The sequence below is a fragment of the Ranitomeya imitator genome, chromosome 3, assembly GCF_032444005.1.
Source record: "Ranitomeya imitator isolate aRanImi1 chromosome 3, aRanImi1.pri, whole genome shotgun sequence".
Taxonomy (NCBI): domain Eukaryota; kingdom Metazoa; phylum Chordata; class Amphibia; order Anura; family Dendrobatidae; genus Ranitomeya; species Ranitomeya imitator.
Window position 1 is genome coordinate 465,989,757 of NC_091284.1, and position 24,125 is coordinate 466,013,881.

Here is a 24,125-nt window from a genome sequence, read left to right on the forward strand (position 1 = left end):
GCTGCATTTCCCACCCTAGGCTTATACTCGAGTCATTAAGTTTTACCAGTTTTTTGTAGCAAAATTAGGGGGGTCGGCTTATACTTGGGTTAGCTTATACTCGAGTATATACGGTAATAGTTTCACAAATTTCAGTGATTAGAATACATGTTGAATTACAATCATCGGGTAAGCAATAAACTTTTCCTTTCTGCATATTGAACCAATTAAAAAAAGTTATCAAACTTTATGAACTAGATAGGATAATTGTGATAACATAAAAAAACAAACACTAAATCAGTGGTATCTAAGAGTAAAAATGTCATCCCCCACATGACTTGTCACTGTTATTGACAAAATAATAAATACATTTTCCAAATCTATTTTCTTAAAAAAAATCACTTCAACTAAACATTTGAAACTATTTATAGAGATGTACATTTTACAGCTTAAAAAGAGAATGCAATGTAATATTTGTATCAATCAACAGCAGAAGTGAAATATACATATTTATGAGCTTGTCGGCACCGCAGTCTTCTGACACAGTCGTGCTAGGAGTCCAGCCATCTGTAGTAAAGAATTCACACCCTCTGCAACTTTCATGTGCGTGTAACCAATTTCCTGAAACACAAACAGATGTGGGTCAGTAAATTTACAAGCAATTAAAAACTTAATCATATTCATGCAAGCTCAAATGTCAGAAATTCTGTAACTACAACATTTTCATGTGTACGTTACTGTTTATAAGGTAAAAAATTACATGAAACATGCTATAAAATAAAAAAAAATTTTTTTTTTTATTCTCACCTCTCCTCCAGCTAGTTGTAGTCACATAAAAATACGACTGTACAGTTGAGGGTTAGTCGGACATTGTAAAAAAAAAAACACAGTAACTTCATCACAAACTCTAATGTTTATAGATTTTCTGCAGTTTATGTAAATGTTGCAGAACCACAACTCATGTCTGTTCAAGTTTTTAACCCCTAGAGCTTTTTTCAGTTTCCGCTCCCCTCCTTCCCAGAGCCATAATTTTTTCATTTTTCTATCAATTTGGCCATTTGAGGGCTTGATTTTTGTGGGACAAGTTGTACTTTTGAACGACACCATTGGTTTTACAATGTCGCATACTAGAAAATGGGAAACAAATTCCAAGTGCGGTGAAATTGCAAAAAAGTGCAATCCCATACTTGCTTTTTGTTTGGCTTTTTTACCAGGTTCACTAAATGTTAAACTGACCTGCCATTATGATTCTCCAAGTCATTAAGAGTTCATAGACACCAAACATGTCTAGGTTATTTTTTATGTAAGAGGTGAAAAAAATATCCCAGACTTTAAGAAAAAAAAAAATTGAGCCATTTTCCGATACCCATGGCGTCTCCATTTTTCATGATCTCGGGGTCAGGTGTGGGCTTATTTTTTGTGCGCTGAGCTCACGTTTTTAATGATACCATTTTGGTGCAGATACGTTCTTTTGATCGCCCGTTATTGCATTTTAACGCAATGTTGCAGCTACCAGAAAAACATAATTTTGGCGTTTTGACTTTCTCGCTACACCGTTTAGCCATCACGTTAATCCTTTTTTTATTGAGCGATCGGGCGATTCTGAACGCAGTGATACCAAATATGTGTAGGTTTGATTTAATTTTTATTGTTTTATTTTGAATGGGGCGAAAGGGGGTGATGTAAACAACTTTTTATTTTTTACTTTTGGCATGCTTTAATAGTCTCCACAGGAGACTAGTAGCTGCCATAGCCCAATCGGCTCTGCTACACACAGGCAATGATCAGATCGCCTCTATAGAGCAGATTTACTGACTTGGTATGAGTGCCGACCACTGGGTGGCGCTCACAGCAAGCCGCCACCGACAACCATAGAGGTCTCCAGGAGACCTCAGGTTATCATGCCAAAACACCGTTGACCCGCAATCACGTGACAGGGGTCACCGGTGTGCATATTTCCGGCCGGAAGCACGATTTAAATGCTGCTGTCAAGAGTATTTAACTGGTTAATAGCCGTGAGTGGATCGAGGCTGACACGTCCCCAGAAAGGTGGGCTCACCGCCGGAGCCCACATCGAAGGGAGACAGACTTCAGCGTAAATGTACACCCGATGTCAGTAAGGGGTTAGTCTGCCATATAAGGTGCGGGGCTAGACAGGTGTGATAAAAGTTTAAAGAGAACCAGGCACTTAATGCTATTTATGTGCAGATATAGAGCAAAGCTGCAGGTAAATCCAATGCTGCCTGATCGCCTTACTGAAAGTGTGGCAACCGAGAGAAAATTAAATAGCTCATTTCAGTCATAGGTGCATGCATGGATCTGCTCAGTCTTGGCTCACTGTATTGTGTACAGTTGATTTTATACAGAACTAATAAAGTGACACTCTGTAGCGCTTATAGCATGGAAACATGAAATACCGTATTTTTCAGACCATAAGATGCACTTATTTTCCTCCAAATTTGGGAGGAAAGATGGGGTGCGTCTTATGGTCCAAATGTAAAATGTTGGGGGGGGGGGGGTGCAGCGGCAGAGTGGGATCGCACTGGAATACCACTCGCAGGAGGCAGGAAAATGTTCCCACTGCAAGGAATCAGACGCTGGGAAAACCATGTGGTCCAGATGCTTAAAGTGAAGAAATATTGATTAGCCGCTAACTCGCCCACCTGTTAGCACCGAGCAGCAAATTAATATTACTTCACTAGCGGACACACATGGTTTCCCCAGCATCGGATTCCTGCAGCTGCTGGGGAGATCTGTGTGTCCAGTGGAGGAGGGGGCAGCAGCAGGGTGCCAGAGGAGAGATCGCTGCATACCTGCTCTGCTGAGTGCTCCGGTATAGGACCTGTGTGAAGAGGGCGGGCTGGAGCATCACAGACAGCATAGAGCCCTCCCTCTTCATGATGTCATCAGGTCCTGCAAACACTTTACTGAAGAAAATTCAGCTTCCTCGGTTGTGATGCTCCAGCCCTTCATTACCTGTCACTACAGCATGGATGGCTGGCTGCAGGACCAGCACAGCCTATACAAGTTAGTGTTAAATAAAAGTTTATTAATTACAGCACATAAAAATGCACTCTGCCACTACTGTCGTGAACTGTAACTCCCAGCATGTCATAGGATCTGCAGGACATGCTGGGAGTTCTAGTTCTCCCATGGGATCTTAAAGCAGCACCAGTGTTATTTTTCAGTGCTGGAGCGGTGCTTTAAATATATTCTTATACTCACCCTCCAGGGTCTTCATATAGTACTTTACAGACACCACACTGGTCCCGTAGCACCATCTTCTACCCGTAGCTTCCAACATAATAACAAACTATTATATATAATAACACCACATATAATAGTCTCTTATTGAATATTTTATCACATTTTTTACCCATTTTCAACCTCTAAAACCTGGGTGCGTCTTATAGTCCAGTGTGTCTTACAGTCCGAAAAATACGGTATATGAAATTTGAATTGCATTACTGCTCTAGAAAATAGGAAAACACAAGAATATATAGCGCATAAATTGCTAAATTTCATGAATACCCATCAGTCTCGATAAGGTGGTTCTCTTTGCTTGGACCCAACCTAATGGGATTCCTCTCCTGGGAAGATAGTCTACAGCGGCTGCCTGGTATACATGAATTGGCCATTTATGCACTAAGTATTCTCCATTTTTCCTATTTTCTCAAGCAGTAATGCAATTCAAATTTCATGTTTTCATGCTATAGCACTATAGAGTGCCACTTTATTTGTCATATATGAAGATGGCTACTCTTAGTATGCACCTGTACACACCTGTTTTCTGTGTGGAAGAGACGGTCAGTCTTTTGTTAGTTGGCTATGTATAGATGCCCTACACAGCAAGCTATAAATCCCCTGACAGCAGCTCCCAGAGTAAATAAGCTAATTTTAATTGTAAAGCAACCAAGCAGCATTTGAATGCTATTTACAGTCATATTAACTCCATATCTGCAGGTAAATAGCGTTTGAGTTGACATGTTCCCTTTAATTTTTTATTATTCCCTTTAACGAATACTTGCAGAAGGTGGGATACCTTAATAAACTCTAGCTTGAGATACTCTGGCATCTGGAAAGTCTTACAGACCCTGAAGATGTTGCCTATAATATCTTCTGGAGAGTACCCAAGTTTCCAAAGATGAGCTATAATCTGTAAAAGGATAAATAAACAATATTTTTTTGTCAGTTTACCATATGCACGACATTTTATTACAATGGAAAGATTCAGGAACAGTACTATGAGAAGTATTCAAAATGCTTCAGGGTAAGTAAATAAAATTATTTTCCCTCAGTCATTACAGTTAGCATCCACAGACTTCACATAAACAAAAAGCAATATAACTGCAGTAGCTTAAAGCAACCAGTTTTGTTATATATATAAAAAAAAACACCACACAAACCTTGTATGCTTCATCTATGTTTGCATTCACACAATGCTGCAACATTTCTTTCACCAACAACGGATGTGGCTCGTCACAAACCTGAATGATAGGAAACAGCTTGGTCAGATTTTCAGTTAAAGTCCAATGTCCTATTAATATAAGTGGGACAAGTCACAATGTAGCAGATTCATGAAAACGTTCACATTTTTAGGTTCAGCAGATCTTCACGACAACTTATTACCATTTTGAAATTCAAGTACAGCAACAACAGAGAATTAAGTTATGATTAAAGGGAACCTGTCAGTGTGTCAGGTCGGCGCCGTTACACTGATTAAAATGATACCTTGGTTGATGAAATCCGTCTTGTGGTGGTTTAATCTTTATTTTCACTTTATGATATTCTCGTGCTCTGGGACAGCCAGTGGGGGTGGGGGTCTTCATGTGGTGCTCTGCTTATGCATTCATGTGTATGGCTTCTGACAGGTCACTGATTCCTGTGACCTGCCTCCTAGTTTATATACTGCGTATAATATTGTGTGTGTGGGGGGTTAAAAAAAAAAAAATTCAACTTCATCAAAATGGCGCCTGCGCTGCAGCAGGATACATCCCTAATATGCATTTATGCCTATACTAACGTAGAGTTAAAGGAAAAAAAAGCATATTCATCAAAATGGCACCGGATGCGCCTACGCAGTAGCATCTATTGCGTTCTGATAGATGCTACTGCGCAAGCACCACTGCAATTTTGTTGGGGAAAAAAAAAATTAAAAAAAAAAAAATCAACTCCATCCAAATGGCACCGGAGGCGCCTGTGCAGTAGCGTCTATCGGAACGCGATAGATGATACAGCGCAGGCGCCAGCACCATTATGATAAAGCTTAAATTTTTTTTTGTAACAATAGTATATGCAGTATGTAAAATAGGTGGCAGGTCAGTGAAGGATCAGTGACCTGCCATAAGCCATACAGATGCATATGTAAGGAGAGCACCCCATAAAGACACCCCCTCCCCCGAGAATCTCATTAACTGAAAGCTACAAAAGTAGGAATTATTCCTAACGGTAATGTAGTTTCCAGGAGTCCATCCTGACAGCACCACCAGGAGGTTGTGCTTCATATCCTTGATAGGGACAGGAAACAGAGGTTAAATAGCCCCTCCCCACCTCCACCCTTCAGTGTATTTTCCAAGTACCACACCAGGATGGATGCAACGCTATTATATTAAATTTCCATTACAAAATGTTTATAGCACATTAGATAGGAAATATACAGGAGGGCATATAAGGAGTGCTGTCAGGATGAACTCCTGGAAACTACATTACCGGTAGGACTAATTCCTACTTTTCCAGGATGTCCCTCCTGACAGCACCACCAGGAGAACAACCAAATAACTTCTATTAGGGCGGGATCACTGCTTGGAGGACTTTCCTCCCAAAGGCCATCTGTTGGTTTGACAAAACGTCCAGTTTGTAATGTCTACATAAAGTATCTATTTTGGACCAAGTTGCGGCCCAGCAAGTTTGATCCATGGAAGCCCCTGTACTCTCTGCCCAAGATGCCGAGACTGCTCTCAGCGAGTGAGCCTTAAGGCCTTCCGGCAGAATTTTTCCTGCCGAGGTATATGCTGTGGAAATGGCTAGTTTTATCCACCTAGCTAAGGTGGCTTTTGATGCCTTCCTTCCTCTATTTCTCCCTGCCATCTGGACGGAAAGATTTGAATCTAGTTTCCAGCCTTCTGTGAGTTTTAGGTATTGTAGGACTGATCTTTTAAAGGTCCAAAGAATGGAGTGTACGTTCTTTCTCGTTTTTCTAGTTCTGAGAGAAGGTGGGCGATATTATTTCCTGGCTCCTATGAACGTCAGTTACCACCTTTGGAACGAAGGCCGGATCTAGCTTAAGAATGATCCAGTCGTCCTGGATTCTTTGATATGGATTTTTTATGGAAAGGGCTTGAATTTCCCCTATATGTCTGGCTGAGATTATTGATACCAGAAACACTGTTTTAAGTGTTACCGATCTGAGATCTGCCTGGTCTAGAGGTTCGTAGGAATTTTCCCATAAATTATTCAGGACTAAATTTAGGTCCCAAGGAGGGACAGTATTGCGTATTGTAGGTCTAATACGTTGAGTGGCTCTAATAAACCTTACCACCCAAGGGTGTTCTGCAAGAGGGTAATCAAAGAAGGAGCTTAGAGCCGAGATTTGTACTTTTAGCGTATAGGGGTTTTGAACATTGTCAAAGCCAGCTTGAAGAAAATTTAAGATTTGAGGAATATCAGGTTGTCCTGTTTAAGGGGAATTGGGCCTGTACAATATGAGCAAAAATTTTTCCAGACCTTAAGATATATAGCTGAAGTGACCGACTTTCTATTTTTTTGTAAGGTAGATATGACTGATTCTGAGAGGCCTTTCGATTTTAGAATTTCCTTCTCAGGATCCAGGCTGAAAGCTGTAGGAACTCTAAATTGTGATGAACAAGAGGGCCCTGTGTCAGGAAGTTTCGTTGTAGTGGTAGAAGAATTGGATCTTCCAACGCCATCTGTTTTAGTACTGGAAACCAGCTTCTCCTGGGCCAGTACGGCACTATTAGAATAACCGTCGTCTGACTCGCTTGAATTTTCAGTAGAACTTCTCGGAATCAAGAGCAGTGATGGGAAGGCATATGCCAGTTCCATATCCCAATCCTGGGCTAAGGCATCCACTGATGTCGGGTTGTCTCCTGGATTCAGTGAAAAGAAGCGTTTTGTTTTTGGAGTTTTCCCTTGAAGCGAATAAATCTATTTCTGGAAAGCCCCAGGTGTTGGTAAGATGTAGAAAGACTCCTTGAATTAAGGCCCACTCTGTGGGTTGGATTTTCTTCCTGCTGAGAAAATCTGCTACTTGGTTCCTTTCGCCTTTCATATGTACTGCTGTTAGGGATCTTACATTGAGTTCTGCCCAGAAGATTATTATGTTTGTTAGGTCCTGAAGATGACGGTGTCTCGGACCTCCTTAATGTAGGATGAAGGAGACTGTAGTTGAATTGTCAGAGAATATAAACGTGAAGGTCGTTGAGCTGATCCTGAGACCTGCTCAGCGCTTCCCAAACTGCTCTGAGTTCTCTGAAGCAATCCATGAGGGCCATGTTCCCTGAAGATAATGACAGTCTATGTGAGCTCCCCAGCCACTGAGACTTGCGTCCGTAGTTATATTTATGCATGGTGACATCCGCCGGGGTTTGCCCTGCTGCAGATTTGAGATGTTGAACCACCAGGATAGGGAGTGTCTTCCTTCCTTGGTCAAGGACATTTTTTTGTCCAATGACGTCTCTTTTCCATCCCATCTGGAAAGTATGTCCCGCTGTAGTCCCCTTGAGTGGAACTGGCTCCACTGGACACACGGAATACATGAGGTCATCAGGCCCAGTAGTCTTATGACCTTCCTGATAGTGGTGTACTGTCTTTTTTCCAACATCTGAGCTTCTCGTGAGACAGCTAATTGTTTGTGAGCTGGAAGGAATGAATACTCTTTCTCTGAGTCCACAAGGATCCCCAAGAAGATTTTCCTCTTTTCTGCTTCTTGACGACTTTTTTAGGTTTATTATCCAACCCAGGGTTTCTAGAAGCGACAGTGTCTTTTAGACACTGTTCCATCTGCCGTCGGGAGTCTGCCACCAACAACAGGTCATCCAAGTAGGGCGCTATAAGAATATTTTTTGTCCATAGAAAGGCCAGCGCTTCGGCCATGAGATTTGTAAAGATTCTTGGAGTCGAGAGTCCGAATGGCAGACATTGGAATCAAAAATGAAGAATCTTCCCTCGGTCTTTTATAGCGAACCTGAGGTATTTCTGGTATAGAGGATGAATGGGCACATAATTCGCACTTTTGAGATCTATTGTACACATTACTGAATCTTTATTAATGGTATGACAGATCTTATGGTCTCCATTTTGAAGCGTTTGTAAAAGGACCCACTGGTTCAGTGGTCTTAAGATTATTATGGTCCGGTACTCTCCTACTGGCTTTTTTATAGAAAAGAGACTGGAATAGTAGCCCTGGAGTTGTTCCGACAGGGGTACCCAGAACTATGGCTTCTACTCGTATAAGTTCTTGTATGTCTTCTAAGAGTCTCTGATGGACCTCTGGAGATTGGCTGCGGGTCAGGCAATATCTTCTGGGGTGGTATCTGAGTAAATTTTATTCTGTATCCCTAAGAGACTGTTTGGAGTATCCAACGGTTTTGGGTAATAATCTGCCATCCTTCCATGAACCGTTGAAGTCTTCCTCTAATGCGCTTACCGTCAATGTTTACTTTGACCCAGTCCCTTGGTCACGAAAGTAGCCTCTACCTCTGCCTCCTTTAGGGTAGCTCCATCTTCTGGTTTTGCCCTTGCCACTATAATCCTGCCTTAGATTAAAATCGGGGCCTGCGAAAAACTGGCATTTTCTTTTGTTTCTGTTCTGGAAAGCCCTTATCAGATGCTTTGTCCAGTAAATCATCCAATACTGGGCCAAATACATGGAGACCAGAAAACGGGATTGAACAAAGTTTATTTTTAGATTGAGTGTCTCGTGGCAATGATCTTAACCATACCGCACTTCTTGCGGCATTAGATAATGCATTGCCCCTGGCTGAAAATCAGACGGACTCCGCCGAGGCATTAGCCATGAAGTCAGTTACCATCTTCAATAGTGGTAAGGATTTTAAAATTTCCTCTCTGTGAGTTCTATTTTTTATTTGGGGTTTTCAAACTCCTCAACCCAGATACACATTGACCTGGCTACTGAGGTCGCAGCTACATTAGCTTTCATAATTGCTGCTGAAGCTTCCCATGATTTTTTAAGGAGGTCCTCCGCTCTTCTGTCCATCGGGTCCTTAAGGCCTGAGGAATCTTCAAATGGGATGGATGTTTTCTTTGACACTCTGGACACTGGTATGTCAATTTTCGGAACCGTTTCCCACGTCTTAGTATCCTTAGGATTAAAGGGAAGTCGGAATTTAAAGTCCTTCGGGACTACAAGTTTTTTCCCCACATCTTCCCATTCCTCTAATATCATTGCTGATATGTGATTATTCATGGGGAAGACCCTGTCTCTTCGGGCCATTAGTCCTCCGAACATCTTGTTCTGGACTGTCATTGGCTCCGTGGATTCTTTCACTTTCATGGTGTTTCGGACTGCCTGTAACAGGGTGTCCGTGTCTTCGGAAGAAAATATATCTTTTCCGATCGCCGGTAAGAAGTACCGAGGAGGTTTCGCATTCCGCTGAGTCTAGATCAGAGTAGCCCGATACTTCTCCATCCTCGGAGCTCGGATCCATGTTCCATCTGGGTCTTTTAGGGGAGGGAACTTAGGGCAGTTCAGTAGTAGATATAGTGGCCTGAACCGCCTCTCTGATCATGGTGCGTATATTATCTAATAAGAATGATTGCTCCTGTTTGAGCAGTTTGGCGATGCATGACTCGCACAACTTCTTGTCGTATGCGTCTGGAAGTCTTGTGACAAACAATGGGCACTTATTAGATTTCCTTTTGACCGCTGTCGTGGAGCATTTAGTAGTTTCCTTATCCTAAAAAAAAAGATACGGAAGGAAGGTCCTATAGCTAACTGTATGTAGCCTGGCTGGGAAGATGTTATTGTAGCTCACTCACGTGGTCCAAGGGAGAATCATACTGGATGTCAGGACGACTAACATTCTCCATCTTACTGGATCAGTGTGTGCTATCAGATGTCTGTCTTAAGTAGTCTGTCTTACCTGGCTTCAAGACATCTGATTCGTCCTCCTTCTGATCACAGCTGCTGCTCCTTTGGATCCTTGCTGTCGCTTCTAACAGCGCATGCGCCCCGTGGAACACATCCTGGCTCTTGGATCCTCAGTAGAAACCGCGCCCCCTCCAGGAGCGCCTGCCTGCCATCTTCAGCGCCACCCCCGGAAATAGTCACCGCGCGACTTCCGGTGTCATGGCGCTGTACTGGAGGGAGACGCAGACCCAGTGAGCGGCAGTTTTCCAGCCACCTGCAGTAGCACCGCATCGCCGGAACCAGCATCGAGGATGCCTGCCTAAAGGGCGCCGCACAGCAGCTGCAGCCCAGGGTCCTCAGAGGAATGTGGCTGTCAACGGGAGGGCACGCTCTACCGACCGCTGAGGGACATCTCGCGGTATCAGCGGTATCGTGGGCTTACACTGCCCCAACCCCGCTGGAGGAGCTGGAGCCTTTCAGGTAAATTGCTTCGCACGTCTGTGCTCCTCTCCTGCGTCTGTCCCTGATAGGTACAGGAAAAACACTGAAGTGTGGAGGTGGGGAGGGGCTATTTAACCTCTTCTGTGTTTCCTGTCCCTATCAAGGATATGAAAAATAGCCTCCTGGTGGTGCTGTCAGGAGGGATGTTGTGGAAATACAGATTAAACAACAACCACAAGATGGATTTCATCACGCAAGGTATAATTTTAATCAGTGTGACAGCGTCAACCCGACTGTAGGTTACTCAACACAATCCTGCTGACAGGTTCACTTTAAATTTATTTTATCTTTTAAAAAGAGAAAGCAAAATATGCAACGACACTAAAGAACTGTTTTCCTCTTTACAATAACTAGAAAATACCTGCCTTAAAAACATTTGTACTGTTTACAACTTCAAATCCTGCGTGTGTGGACTGCAAGTTATTCAAGGCCTAGAAAAGGAAGAAAAAAAAAATGGGACCAATAAATATATGTACAAACAATCAACCTTAAAGTGGTATTCACATCTTCAAGATCCTATTCCTAGTATGGACAATATGTAATAGGTGTAATAATAAAAAAAGTGCAGCAAATACCTACAATTAGAAATGTAGTATAGTTCTTCTGCTTTGCTAGCCCATATCTTTCCCGGCACATGTCAGCTGTTCTGAACGGCGGACATGCGCCTCTAACAGCCGCGAGTGGAATCGCGATACACCCGTGGCTGTTAACCTGTTAAAGGGAACCTTTCACCCCCAAAATCGATGGTGAGGTAAGCTCACCGTCATCAGGGGGCTTATCTACAGCATTTTGTAATGCTGTAGATAAGCCGCCGATGTTACCTGAAAGATGAGAAAAAGACGTTAGATCAGACCTGGGCAAGATGCGGCCCGCCTGATGATTTTAAACGGCCCGCCAGCCAGTGGCGTATCTAGGGGGGTGCAGCTGGGGCATGTGCCCCGGGCGCAGCCAGCGGGGGGGGGGGGGGGGGGGGGGGCGCAGTCGGGCCGCCTAATTCGGCAGTCCGCAGTGTATCCCACGGCGGCTGCATTCTGCCACCCCCCGTCTGGGAGTCAGCTGTTCTCTGTGACGACTGTCAAGCTGACAGCCGGCACAGAGAAGCTGCAGAGCGCCGGCTCCCAACATGTGCAGAGGTGGAGGGGGGCCCCTGCAGGGTGGCTGCGGCAGGCAGGGAGAAATCCCTGCAGCTCCGCTGCCCAGCGATCTGTCTTCCTGCTTCCTCTCACACAGACACGCTGCTGGATGACGTCATCATTCAGCTGCCGGATGTGTCAGAGGAAGGCGATGGAGATGCTGCGGCAGAGTGCGAGTAGAGGTGAGAGGTGTGTGTGTGTGTGTGTGTGGCGCGCTGCAGGGGAATGTGCAGAGAAGTGAATGGTGTGTGTGGGGGGGGGGGGGGGAGGGAGAGGGCAATGATGGGGCTGACGGGGAGAGAGCAATGATGGGGATGGTGGGGGAGGAGAGGGCAATGATGGGGCTGACGGGGAGAGAGCAATGATGGGGATGGTGGGGGAGGAGAGGGCAATGATGGGGCTGACGGGGAGAGAGCAATGATGGGGATGGTGGGGAGAGAGCAATGATGGGGATGGTGGGAGAGGAGAGGGCAGTGATGGGGATAAATATATTAGTCCGGCCCTCTAAAACCATCCCAATTTCTCATGCGGCTGCATGGCAAAATTAATTGCCCACCCCTGCTCTAGAGAGATCTTTGGCGGGGGGTACTGGATCTCCTGCTGTAGGGTCCATGGCACCTGGGGATGACATCTTGCATAGCCGAATTACCGTGGCTGACTGATTTAAATAGTGCGCCTTTTTTATTAATTTTTTTGTGTGAGGCAATGTGCATGCGCGAACCCCCGCCGCTGATGTCAGCCTGGATGCCCTGGAAGTTCACTCATCTACTTCCGGGGCAATTTGACTTATGGCAGTTGGTGCATGCGCGGTCCGGGATTCTGACACCGGACCGCAATGGGAACGCTGCCCTCACTCACCCGACTCCTGTCGGTCAGGGCTTCTCCCGCGCCGCTGCCGCCGCGTGATGCAGATGATGCCGGGCGGCCCTTCCCGAACCCGGCCGTCTGCATGGTTCCCCAGACGAGGAGGGAGCCGTATAGCGGAACTCCCCCGACGCTGCTTCCAAGCTGCAGCCCCTGCCGTTCTGAGGATACTGCACAGGCGGCTCGCCTAGGTATCTTTCCGTGGTTGTGAAGTCCTGTCGTTCCCGCAGGAACAGGAAACCTAAACTGAGGAGGAGAGGTGGTCCGCCCCCTTGTATCTTTCTGTAGGTTTCCTGTTCCTGTGGGGCGGATCCCTCTCTCCAGTAGGGTGCGGTCGTGGCAAAGAGTAAAAAGAAACGACGCACATTGAGGTAAATATGGGTCTAATGAAAGACCTGTGTCCACCTCCTACTGACACTAAGCTAAACTGAATATCCTACTTCCTGTCGGTAGGGTGTATACTGCAGAGGAGGAGCTAACTTTTTTATTTGCGTAGTGTCAGCCTCCTAGTGGCAGCAGCATACACCCATGGTTCCTGTGTCCCCCAATGAAGCGATAGAGAAAAGTTTTCCAAATCAGTCAGGAAAATAAAAACAGTGTGTGTGCATGAGATTTCTGAAATCTCAGACTATGCTGATATTGTAAAAAGCAGATTAAAATTTGCATTTAAAAAAAAACCCCAGCAAAAACGCAACGTGTGAACATAGCCTAAGAGATGACCAGCAGAGAAAAAGTTTTAGGTCAGGTAGAAATATTTTCCCTGAGTCCATATCTAAGAGACCTATTAGATTCCTTTTACTTATGCTGACAGCAGCATGCTTCCCAACTAGATCTATATTCTCACATCAAGGATATCAGTAATTTTGAGTACCGGGCAGCCCTTAATGACAATACTGTAGAGAGATTTAACCTTGTATGGTCTCCTTGGGATTCGTCTTGGGACAAGTTAAATATATGACCCTCTGGGATATTAATAGGTCATAACATTCCATATCCTTTCCTGTTGTCTGAGTCTGTGTTTGTTTGTTCGTAAGTTTTTACTCTTTATATACTTTGTTTAACCAAAGTATTATTACAGAGTAAGATTGGTTGACAACCTATAAATGACGGTGAAAAATTTAAAATGGCAAAAAAAAAAAAAATCTCTTCCTATAAAAATTTAAAAATGTATTTCAATAAAAAAATACAATAAAAAAACAACAACATTATCCTTCAGCACAATGGGAGATGATCCCTCAAACTGTGGGAGAAATTAGTACAGGAATAGAGCTGAGCCAATACATGCAAGTTAGTAAAAGCAGTCTCAAACGTCACATTGAGCATCTACTATTGGGAGGGACCACAATTATTCACACCCCAATTTAGTACCTGTCTCATGTCCCCTTGTGCAGTAAATACAATGGCCTCAAGACCATCATCTGTGCACTCAACATTCTCTTTTTCCACCACGGTCATCAACCTGGCAAGAACCTGTGCATCAGTTAATTTTGTGTATCGGAGAACAGCACAGCGAGACTGGATAGGCTCTGACGAGATAAAGAAAAATATATCAGCAGAAGAACAGCTCAAGTAGCCAAATTAATCAGGAAACTAGATGCACTTCCCAAAGTATACAAAACTATTTTGGAACTACCTATAATTTTATCAGAGGCATTGCAGGCCAAGGCAAAACGTGTTGTTTTCGAGTAAATTTCCATAGTTCTCCTTAAAGCTTGCTGGGCTCCATCTGTCATACTAGATATCAAGAAAAAGAAAGCATTTCAGCAATGAAAAATATTTGATTATTAGCAGAGATTACAACAACAATTACAAAACAACTGCAGTAATCTGAAAAATAAATAAATAAAAAGTATGGTTTTCCTTAACACTTGTTTCCAGCATAAATTCTGATTAACATACACTGTCTTTTGAGTGAAAATGTTAAATTGCATGCTGGAAAGCAGCCCTGCCTGCCCTAGAAGCCTATCTGTGTACTACGTCAGAACAGAATTAAAAACAAATTGCAATGTATAATTAGAAAAGCACAGTACTATGGACAAGCAAGATCCAGCTCAGGACCTTCAAAGTCCCAGGCCTCTGGTAGAGGACCCGAGAATGAGATAAAACAACCACACCACAGAGCGTTGAGAAAGCAATTTTAGATAGATATTAGATATAAATATTGAGTGAGAAAGTGATCAGTGCTTTCTGTGTGTAGTTAACTGTACTTTTTTAGCAAAGAAATTCCTTTCAGGAAAAAAGAAAAAAAAAAAAGGTATGTGGTTCCCCTGACATTTTATTAACCAGCAGAGGGAAAGCAGATATTTATAGCCTGGGAAGGGGGTAATACTTATGGAGCTTACCAGGCTATTAATATCAGCTCACAGCTGTATAATTAGCCTTTACTGGCTATTAAAGTGGGGGACCCTCCCCACCCCCAACAAAAAAAAAAAAATGTAGGGCCCCTTTAGTTAATAACCAGCTACGGCTAGGGAGAGCTGTGGGCTGATATGAATAGCCTAGGAAGGGACCATGGATATGGGCCCCGTCTCAGAGTAAAATCATCGGCTCTCAGCCATGCCCCAGAACACAAGCAACCATGAGATACACCTATTCTGTCCCTTGGCCTCACTCTTCCCACTTGCGCTGGTGCAGTGACAAGTGGGGTGATAGTATTGTGGTTGATGTCACCTTTGTATTGTCACCAATTGTAATTGGTATTTGGCTATGATAAAACTTCAATGATACAGTCATGTGTGGATTACCGTATTTTTTGAACCATAAGATGCACTTTTATCCCCCAAAATTTTGGGGGAAAATGGGGGTGCGTCCCATGGTCGGACTATACTTACAAATAATATGGCGGTGATCCCGGTCAGACGCTGCAGGGCAATGCAGCCTCCTTTCCCAGGCTGGTGCGGCGGCGGTGGTGCTCCTCTGTGGGGCATCGGGGCTCCGCCGGCATTTTGTGAAAGCCCGGAGGCCCCCGCAGATCCAGAGCTGCGATGCGGTAGCCTCCGGGAAAATGGCTGCCCCAGGCGGACATTTTCCCGAAGGCCACCGCATGCTCAAATTCAGAACTCAACAACGAGATCTTGCTGCCGAGATCTGAATCTGAGCATGCGCCATCTTCGGCCATCGCATTGCAGCACTGGATCTGTGGGGGCCTCCATGCTTTCACGAAATTCCAGCCGAGCCCCGCCGCCCCACAGAGCACCACCGCTGCACCAGCCTGGGATGGGATTTCCCGAAGGCCACTGCACCAGCCTGGACCACAGGACAACCCCTGTGACCACTCCTCCACCGTTGCCGATCCCCCCCCCCTTCCCTGGTAAGCTGAATTCAGACCCCCATTGGATACATTATATATCCCCACCCCCCGCAGCATTATATATAGACAGACTTGAGACCCAAGGGACCAAACATGCTTTGCAAACTAAATACAGATTTATTGGACAAAAAGTGTAAGACAAGCACCTGTCAGCCTCATCCAGTATAATAATTTTATGCCGACCTTTTGGAAGTGTAACCTTTTGCTGTGCAAACATTTTAATTTTGTTTCTCACCACATCAATACCTCTAAACAAAAAAAGAAAAGAAAGAAATTAAGGTATTTTCTAAACAGTCTTTCTAACAGCATTAAAAACTGTTAGCTATTAAAAGTGGAATCAGAACTCTAATGCATGCATAATAGGAAACCGTGATTTTCACAATATAATGCAATACTGTTTTTTCAGTACTTAAAAAAACGATCGATTGTAGGTTCAAGCACTCTAAAGAGACTAGAAAAAAAAAAAAAAAAAAAAAAAAATCACTCATCTCCCCCCCACCCCCATTAAAAAAATAAAAAGTAATACTTTTACCTCAATTCACACTTGAGGTACACTGTGCAACAGTAAAAAATATTATATATATATATATATATGTATATATATATATATATATATATCAGGAATTACATTTTTTTTTTCGATTACCAGATATAACTAAGAAAATGCAATACTAAGCAAACAAAACGTAATATGTACCCCTAATTAGTGTCAATATAACCAGCAACTTGACATGCAAAGTCTTCACACAGCTCAAAACCTTAGGACCAGAAAAAAATTACAATTTCTTTTTTTAAAACAAGATTTTTTTTCATCATTTAAATGAACAATGGTTTCAACAAGACACTAAGATGGCAAGCTTGTACTAATAGACCAAACAGCAATCTTTAATCGCTTACATGAATTATGTACACACTCATGTCTATGGGGAGACTCAGGTATTTCACTTACCGATCATTTGAGGCATTGAGTTCCAGAACAGCGTCTTTAAGTGCAGGACCCAAAAGTGCTCGAGCTAAACATAAAATACTTGTGGTTTTACCAGTTCCTGGAGGACCCTGAACATGGAACAGAAGACTATTACTTCACCAGAAAAGACATTTCTACAACACTAAACTGGGAGTGAAAATGCAGATACTTACAGCGATGATGATATTAGGAACATTTCCCTCTCTTGCAAATACCTAGAACACAAGACATCAAATGAGTGGTTCTGCGATAGTTCTCTAAATCTAAGTCATACCCATTGCTGCTATTCCTCTTCTGCATCATGTGACCGCAGTTCTGACTAACCGGTCTTATGTGGACTAGAAGACACTTTCTTAATGAGAGCCTACAAGACTCACATAGGACCTCAAACTAAAAGCTCGCTCACACTAGCATGTAACTCAGAGGAGACATACGACTTTTTATCAGATAGCACACTTACCCATGTTATCCAATGAGGCCCTGCAGATGGCCAATTTTTTTCACTGACAGAATTTGTCTGTGAAAAAAATTGAAGCATGCTGAAATTTCACTCTGTATTCGGCTGAGTGCTAGAAAAAAGTAACAGACACCATACGGACCATCAGTACAGCATCCGATTTTTATGGATACATTGCAATTCTGTAAGATGAGAGACGAAGAGGAGAAGAATGGCTCTGGACACCAGAGAGAGCAGCGGTAGGTGCGTATGTTACTGCACTCACACTACTGTAACAAGGCGGGAGTTAAAAATGAAGGAAACACGGCTGAAATACTGAAGTTAGGCTTCTGGGTTTTTATCCATTTTTAAACCCTTCACCACCTTGCCATTTTCCACTCCCTTCCTTCCCAGAGCCATAATTTTATTTTTCCGTCAATATGGCCATATGAGGGCTTGTTTTTTTTGCAGGACGATTTGGACTTTTGAATGACACCATTTATTTTACCATACAGTGTAATGGAAACCGGGAGGAAAAAAATTCAAGTGCAGTGAAATTGCAAAATAAGTGCCATTCCACAATAGTTTTGCTGGATTTTTTTATTTAACATGTTCACTAAATGCTAAAACTGACCTGCAATTACGATTCTCTAGGTCATTATTCGTTAGCAGATACCAAACATGTACAGGTTCATTTTTTATTTAAGAGGTTAAAAAAAAAAATCCAAAGTTTGCAAGAAATTTTTTTTTGCCATTTTCCAAAAGCCATAGCGGCTCAATTTTTCGTTATCTGGGCCTGGTGAGGGCTTATTTTTGGCGTTGCCAGCTGGCTTTTTATTCATACCATTTTGGAGTAGATATGGTGATTGGATGGCCTCTTTTTGCAATGTTGTGGCGACCGAAAAAACCCTTTATTCTTTATTTTGATAGATCAGTCACTTGTGAATGCAGCGATACCAAATGTGTATTGTTTTATTTTGATTTGGGAAAAAGGTGGTGATTTGAACTTATGTTTTTTAAGATTTGTTTTACTTGCTTCAATTTTCCCCTTAGGAGACTTGAAGCTGCAGAACAGCAGGGCAAGAGTATGAGGGTCTTCTGCAGACCCCCAACTGTCATGACAACCCAGGCACTGCCTTATGACGTGCTTCTGGATCGCTAAAGTTAAATGGCACTGTCAGATGTACAGCGGCATTTAAAATGCTAGCAGCCGTGGGTGGATCTCAAATCAGATCAGCTTTCACGTGCAAGGATAGATGCAGGGAGATGACCTTGGACGTACCTATACATCCAAGGTTGTATAGGGTTTACTACCGCTCCATATACATTAGTGGCCAAGTCTCATCTGGAAAAGAGGATCAGACATGCTCCAAGTCCCACAGACCTGTTTTTAAAATGGATATGTGTATAGATCAATGAATCTTTACGAGTCAGTGTGCTGTCCAAGAAGAAAAAAAACACACGGTTGCGAACAACAGATGTGCAAATGTAGCTTTACATTATCAAAGCAACGAACTGCACCCTGTGTTAGGCCAGTTTCACACATCAGTGTCTCCGGTACGTAGGGTGACAGTTTCCTCACGTACCGGAGCCACTGACACACGTAGACACACAAAAATCAATGCATCTGTTCAGATGTCATTGATTTTTTTGCAGACCGTGTCTCCGTGTGCCAAACACGGAGACATGTCAGTGTTCGTGGGAGCGCACGTATTACACGGACTCATTAATGTCAATGGGTCCGTGTAAAACACGTACCACACACGGACGTTGTCCGTGTGTAGTCCGTGTGCCGTGCAGGAGACAGCGCTACATTAAGCACTGTCCCCCCCCACTGGTGCTGAAGCCGCGATTCATATTTTCCCTGCAGCAGCGTTTGCTGTAGAGAAGATATGAATAATTGTGTTTAAAATAAAGATCTATGTGCTCCCCACCCCCTGTGCCCCCCCGCTGTTCTGAAAATGCTCACCCGGCTCCCTCGCTGGTGCTGCTTCCTGTTCTGGCCGCATCTTCTCCTGTATCAGCGGTCACGTGGTGCCGCCGATTACAGTCATGAATATGCGGCTCCACCTCCCATAGGGGAGGAGCCGCATATTCATTACTGTAAATGAGCGGCCCCACGTGACCGCATACAGGAGAAGATGCGGCCAGAACTGGAAGCAGCGCCGGCGCGGGAGCGAGCCGGGTGAGTATTTTCAGAACAGGGGGAAGGGGGTGGGCGCACAGGGGGTGGGAGGGCGGGGGGCACATAGATCTTTATCTTAAACACAATTATTCATATCTTCTCTACAGCAAACGCTGCTGCAGGGAAGATATGAATGGGGCTTCAGCACCAGATGCTGGTACGTGTGGTACCCAGCACGGTGCGTGTGGTACCCAGTGGGCACACGGGCGGCACACGTGTGCCACACTGATTTGCCACAGAAACGTAGGGGCACACAGACACGGATAATTCCGGTACCGATTTTTTTCCGGTACCGGAATTATCTGGACGTGTGAGACTGGCCTTAGCCGGCAAGTCTTAGCTTCAGTCAGATGGTGCAGAAAACACCAAGGACAGCGCTGGAAACAGAAGAAAGCAGTGACCGTGATGGGTAGTTATCTAAATGCATGCACTGCACGCACTACTCATCAGTAAAGGACTGGACTTTAAAAAAATAAACACCAGTGACACATTAAACAAAGTGGAATATCCATAGTGAGAATGTATCAAAAACTGCACATCACACATAATGGCAGTCCCAAAACCAGTATCTGCGCTAGGTTCCGTCAGGGACCTAATCTAAAATAAGTGATTTACCTCCAGCCGGCTAACAGTCTCTTCATTGCCAACTATTTCATTCAGTTTTAAGGGCCTGTACTTCTCCACCCTAGGTAAAGAAAGCAAACAAATGTTACTTTGGAGCAATTCTCCTATATTCACTATTCTATCTGTCCAACCTTCTCACGGTATTGTTAGCAATACAGCAGTGGCAAGCACAGGAGAGTATATCCGACACATCATGTCCGAAAAGTGCACGCCAATCTAAAGAGGTGCCTTGTTGTGAATTCTGTGGCAGAGTTCACTCCTGTGGTCACAAGTGGTACTTCGGCTGATTCTCTCTGGGAGCTTCCGTTTGTGGAGGAAAGTGGTACTGCAGCTTCTGAGTTTCCTCCCTCAGGTGATCTGGTGAGCTCGTTAGCTGCTTCTCTACTTAACTCCACCTAATGCTTTGATCCATGCTTCCTGTCAATGTTCCAGTGTTGGACTTGTGTATCTCTGGATCATTCCTGTGGCCTGCTGCTCTGCATAGCTAAGTGCTTCTTTGCTATTTGTTGCTATTTTTTCTGTCCAGCTTGTCTATTTGTTTTGCTGGAAGCTCTGGGACGCAAGGGGTGTACCTCCGTGCCGTTAGTTCGGTACGGAGGGTCTTTTTGCCCCCTTTGCGTGGTTTTCTTTAGGGTTTTGTGTAGACCGCAAAGTTGTCTTTCCTGTCCTCGTTCTGTCTAGAATATCGGGCCTCACTTTGCTGAATCTATTTCATCCCTACGTTTGTCTTTTCATCTTACTCACAGTCATTATATGTGGGGGGCTGCCTTTTCCTTTGGGGTATTTCTCTGAGGCAAGGTAGGCTTATTTTTCTATCTTCAGGCTAGTTAGTTTCTCAGGCTGTGCCGAGTTGCATAGGTAGCGTTAGGCGCAATCCACAGCTGCCTCTAGTTGTGTTTGGAGAGGATCAGGGATTGCGGTCTGCAGAGTTCCCACGTCTCAGAGCTCGTTCTATTATTTTGGGTTATTGTCAGATCACTGTATGTGCTCTGATCGCTATGCACATTGTGTTCCTGAATTGCCTATCACAACAGTGCCTATTCTGTTACATAGTAAAGAAAAATAGGAGACAAAAAAATCTTTCTGTGGTAATTTAATGAAGAACAAGCCATGAGCTTTGAAAGGCATTGATTAAACCACCAGAGTATTTTATAACTATATCTGGATTCATCATTTGTCACAGCAGCGCAGATTTTATCCACATTTATCTATAACTATTCTGTTACATAGGCACTTGTCTGCATTCCTACTTGAGACATGTAATAGGAGCTGGAACTGATACACTAAAGTGTTGCCCAAGGGGCCAAATAAAGATTATACACATGACAAACAGTAGATTGATCATTAACCCCTTTACCCCCAAGGGTGGTTTGCACGTCAATGACCAGGCCAATTTTTACAATTCTGACCACTGTCCCTTTATGAGGTTATAACTCTGGAACGCTTCAACGGATCCCGGTGATTCTGACATTGTTTTCTCGTGACATATTGTACTTCATGGTAGTGGTAAAATTTATTTGATATTACCTGCGTTTATTTGTGAAAAAAACGTACATTTGGCGAAAATTTTGAAAGTTTCGCAATTTTCCAACTTTTAATTTTTATGCAATTAAATCACAGAGAGATGTCACACAGAATACTTAATAAGTAACATTTCCCACATGTCTACTTTACATCAGCACAATTTTGGAACCAACATTTTTTGTTAGGGAGTTATAAGGGTTAAAAGTTGACCAGCAATTTCTCATTTTTACAACACTTTTTTTTTTTTTTTTTTTTTTAGGGACCACATCTCATTTGAAGTCATTTTGAGGGGTCTATATGATAGAAAATACCCAAGTGTGACACCATTCTAAAAACTACACCCCTCAAGGTGCTCAAAACCATATTCAAGAAGTTTATTAACCCTTCAGGTGTTTCACAGGAATTTTTGGAATGTTTAAATAAAAATGAACATTTAACTTTTTTTCCACAAAAAATTTACTTCAGCTCTATATTGTTTTATTTTACCAAGGGTAACAGGAGAAAATGGACCCCAAACATTGTTGTACAATTTGTCCGGAGTATGCTGATATGGGGGTATGTGGGGGTAAACCCCTGTTTGGGCACACGGGAGAGCTTTTTTTCAACGCAGAATTGGCTGGAATTGATATCAGACGCCATGTCGCGTTTGGAGAGCCCCTGATGTGCCTAAACAGTGGAAACTCCCCAATTATAACTGAAACCCTAATGCAAACACACCCCTAACCCCAACGGTAACCCTAACCCCAACCGTAAATGTAATTCAAACCCTAACTTTAGCCCCAACCCTAGCCCTAAGGCCGGCCTCACACTAGCGAGTTTTACGGACGTAAGAGCGCAGAAAATACGTCCGTAAAACTCGCAAAACAAACGGCCCAATTATTCTCTATGCCCCTGCTCCTATCTGCCGTATTTTACTGATCAGTATTATACGGCTTTCTACGGCCGTAGAAAATCGCAGCACGCTGCGTTTGTCACCGTATTGCGCAAAAAAAATGCCAATGAAAGTCTACGGAAGCCAGAAAAATACGGATTACACACGGACCAGCAGTGTGACTTGCGAGAAATACGCAGCGGTGTTAGAGAGAAAAGCCGGCAATTCATTGCGGTGTACAGTAAAATCACACTGACAGCTTACATTAGAATAGGTAGAATAAATGTGTACACATAGAATAGGTATATATGTCAGTGAGACACATATATGTATATATATATATATTAATATTTAATACAGCGCTAGGTAGCTTTAAAGCCGGTAATTCAATTACCGGCTTTTGCTCTCTCCTCCCTAAACCCGACATGATATGAGACATGGTTACATACAGTAAACCATCTCATATCCCCATTTTTTTTTTTGCATATTCCACACTACTGTTAGTAGTGTGTATATGCAAAATTTGGCCGTTCTAGCTATTAAAGGGTTAAATGACGGAAAAAATTGGCGTGGGCTCCCGCACAATTTTCTCCGCCAGAGTAGTAAAGCCAGTGACTGAGGGCAGATATTAATAGCCTGGAGAGGGTCCATGGTTATTGGGGCCCCCTCCCCCCTGGCTAAAAACACCTGCCCCCAGCCACCCCAGAAAAGGCACATCTGGAAGATGCGCCTATTCTGGCACTTGGCCACTCTCTTCCCATTCCCGTGTAGCGGTGGGATATGGGGTAATGAAGGGTCAATGCCACCTTGCTATTGTAAAGTGACATTAAGCCAAATTAATAATGGAGAGGCGTCAATTATGACACCTATCCATTATTAATCCAATAGTAGTAAAGGGTTAAAAAATACACAACCACATTATTAAAAATTATTTTAATGAAATAAAAACAAAGGTTGTTGTAATAATTTATTCTACGCTCAATCCAATCACTGAAGACCCTCGATCTGTAACAAAAAACAAACCAAAAATATCCATACCTTCCGAAGATCTGTAACGTCCAACGATGTAAATCCATCTGAAGGGGTTAAAATATTTTGCAGCAAGGAGCTCTGCTAATGCAGCGCTGCTCCTTGCTGCAAAACCCCGGAGAATGAAGGTAAAGTAGGTCAATGACCTATATTTACCTTCATTTGCAGTGAGGCGCCCTCTGCTGGTTGTTCCTAGATCGTGGGAACTTTCCTAGAAAGCTCCCAGGCTCGAATTCATATGAGGACAACCAGCAGAGGGCGCCTCTTATGAACTCGAGCCTGGGAGCTTTCTAGGAAAGTTCCCACGATCTAGGAACAAGATCCCAACAGGACGTATGGGAATGCGTCGCTAATGTTAGTCTATGGGGAAAAAACGCATCCTGCAGACAACTTTGCAGGATGCGTTTTTTCCCCAAAACGACGCATTGCGACGTATCCCAAACGTATCCCAGGCACAATCCGGAAAATTTTTGAAAAAACGGATCAGTTTTTTTTTTAACGCCGGATCCGTTTTTTTCCCATAGAGTTGTATTAGCGCCGGATTGTGCCTGATGGCCAGACGTTTCATCCGTTTTTTTTCCGGATCCGTCCAGA

At 43.5% G+C, this 24,125-nt stretch overlaps 1 protein-coding gene across 2 annotated transcripts in view; it reads right to left on the reverse strand.

The window, feature by feature from the left end:
- Window positions 1–387: 387 nt before the first annotated feature.
- Window positions 388–24,125, reverse strand: part of RFC2 (replication factor C subunit 2) — a 28,594-nt gene continuing 4,856 nt past the window's right edge. The window contains exons 2-11 of one of the 2 annotated variants that reach the window (XM_069757442.1): window positions 20,099–20,168; window positions 17,036–17,077; window positions 16,845–16,951; window positions 16,042–16,143; window positions 14,219–14,319; window positions 13,954–14,111; window positions 10,954–11,019; window positions 4,386–4,466; window positions 4,022–4,135; window positions 388–600 (exon numbers count right to left, since the gene is read on the reverse strand). In XM_069757442.1, the coding sequence (XP_069613543.1) occupies window positions 490–600; window positions 4,022–4,135; window positions 4,386–4,466; window positions 10,954–11,019; window positions 13,954–14,111; window positions 14,219–14,319; window positions 16,042–16,143; window positions 16,845–16,951; window positions 17,036–17,077; window positions 20,099–20,168 (952 nt within the window). In that variant the 3' untranslated portion in view covers window positions 388–489. The remainder of the gene's footprint in view (window positions 601–4,021; window positions 4,136–4,385; window positions 4,467–10,953; window positions 11,020–13,953; window positions 14,112–14,218; window positions 14,320–16,041; window positions 16,144–16,844; window positions 16,952–17,035; window positions 17,078–20,098; window positions 20,169–24,125) is intronic. The other variant, XM_069757443.1, reaches the window with a different exon arrangement.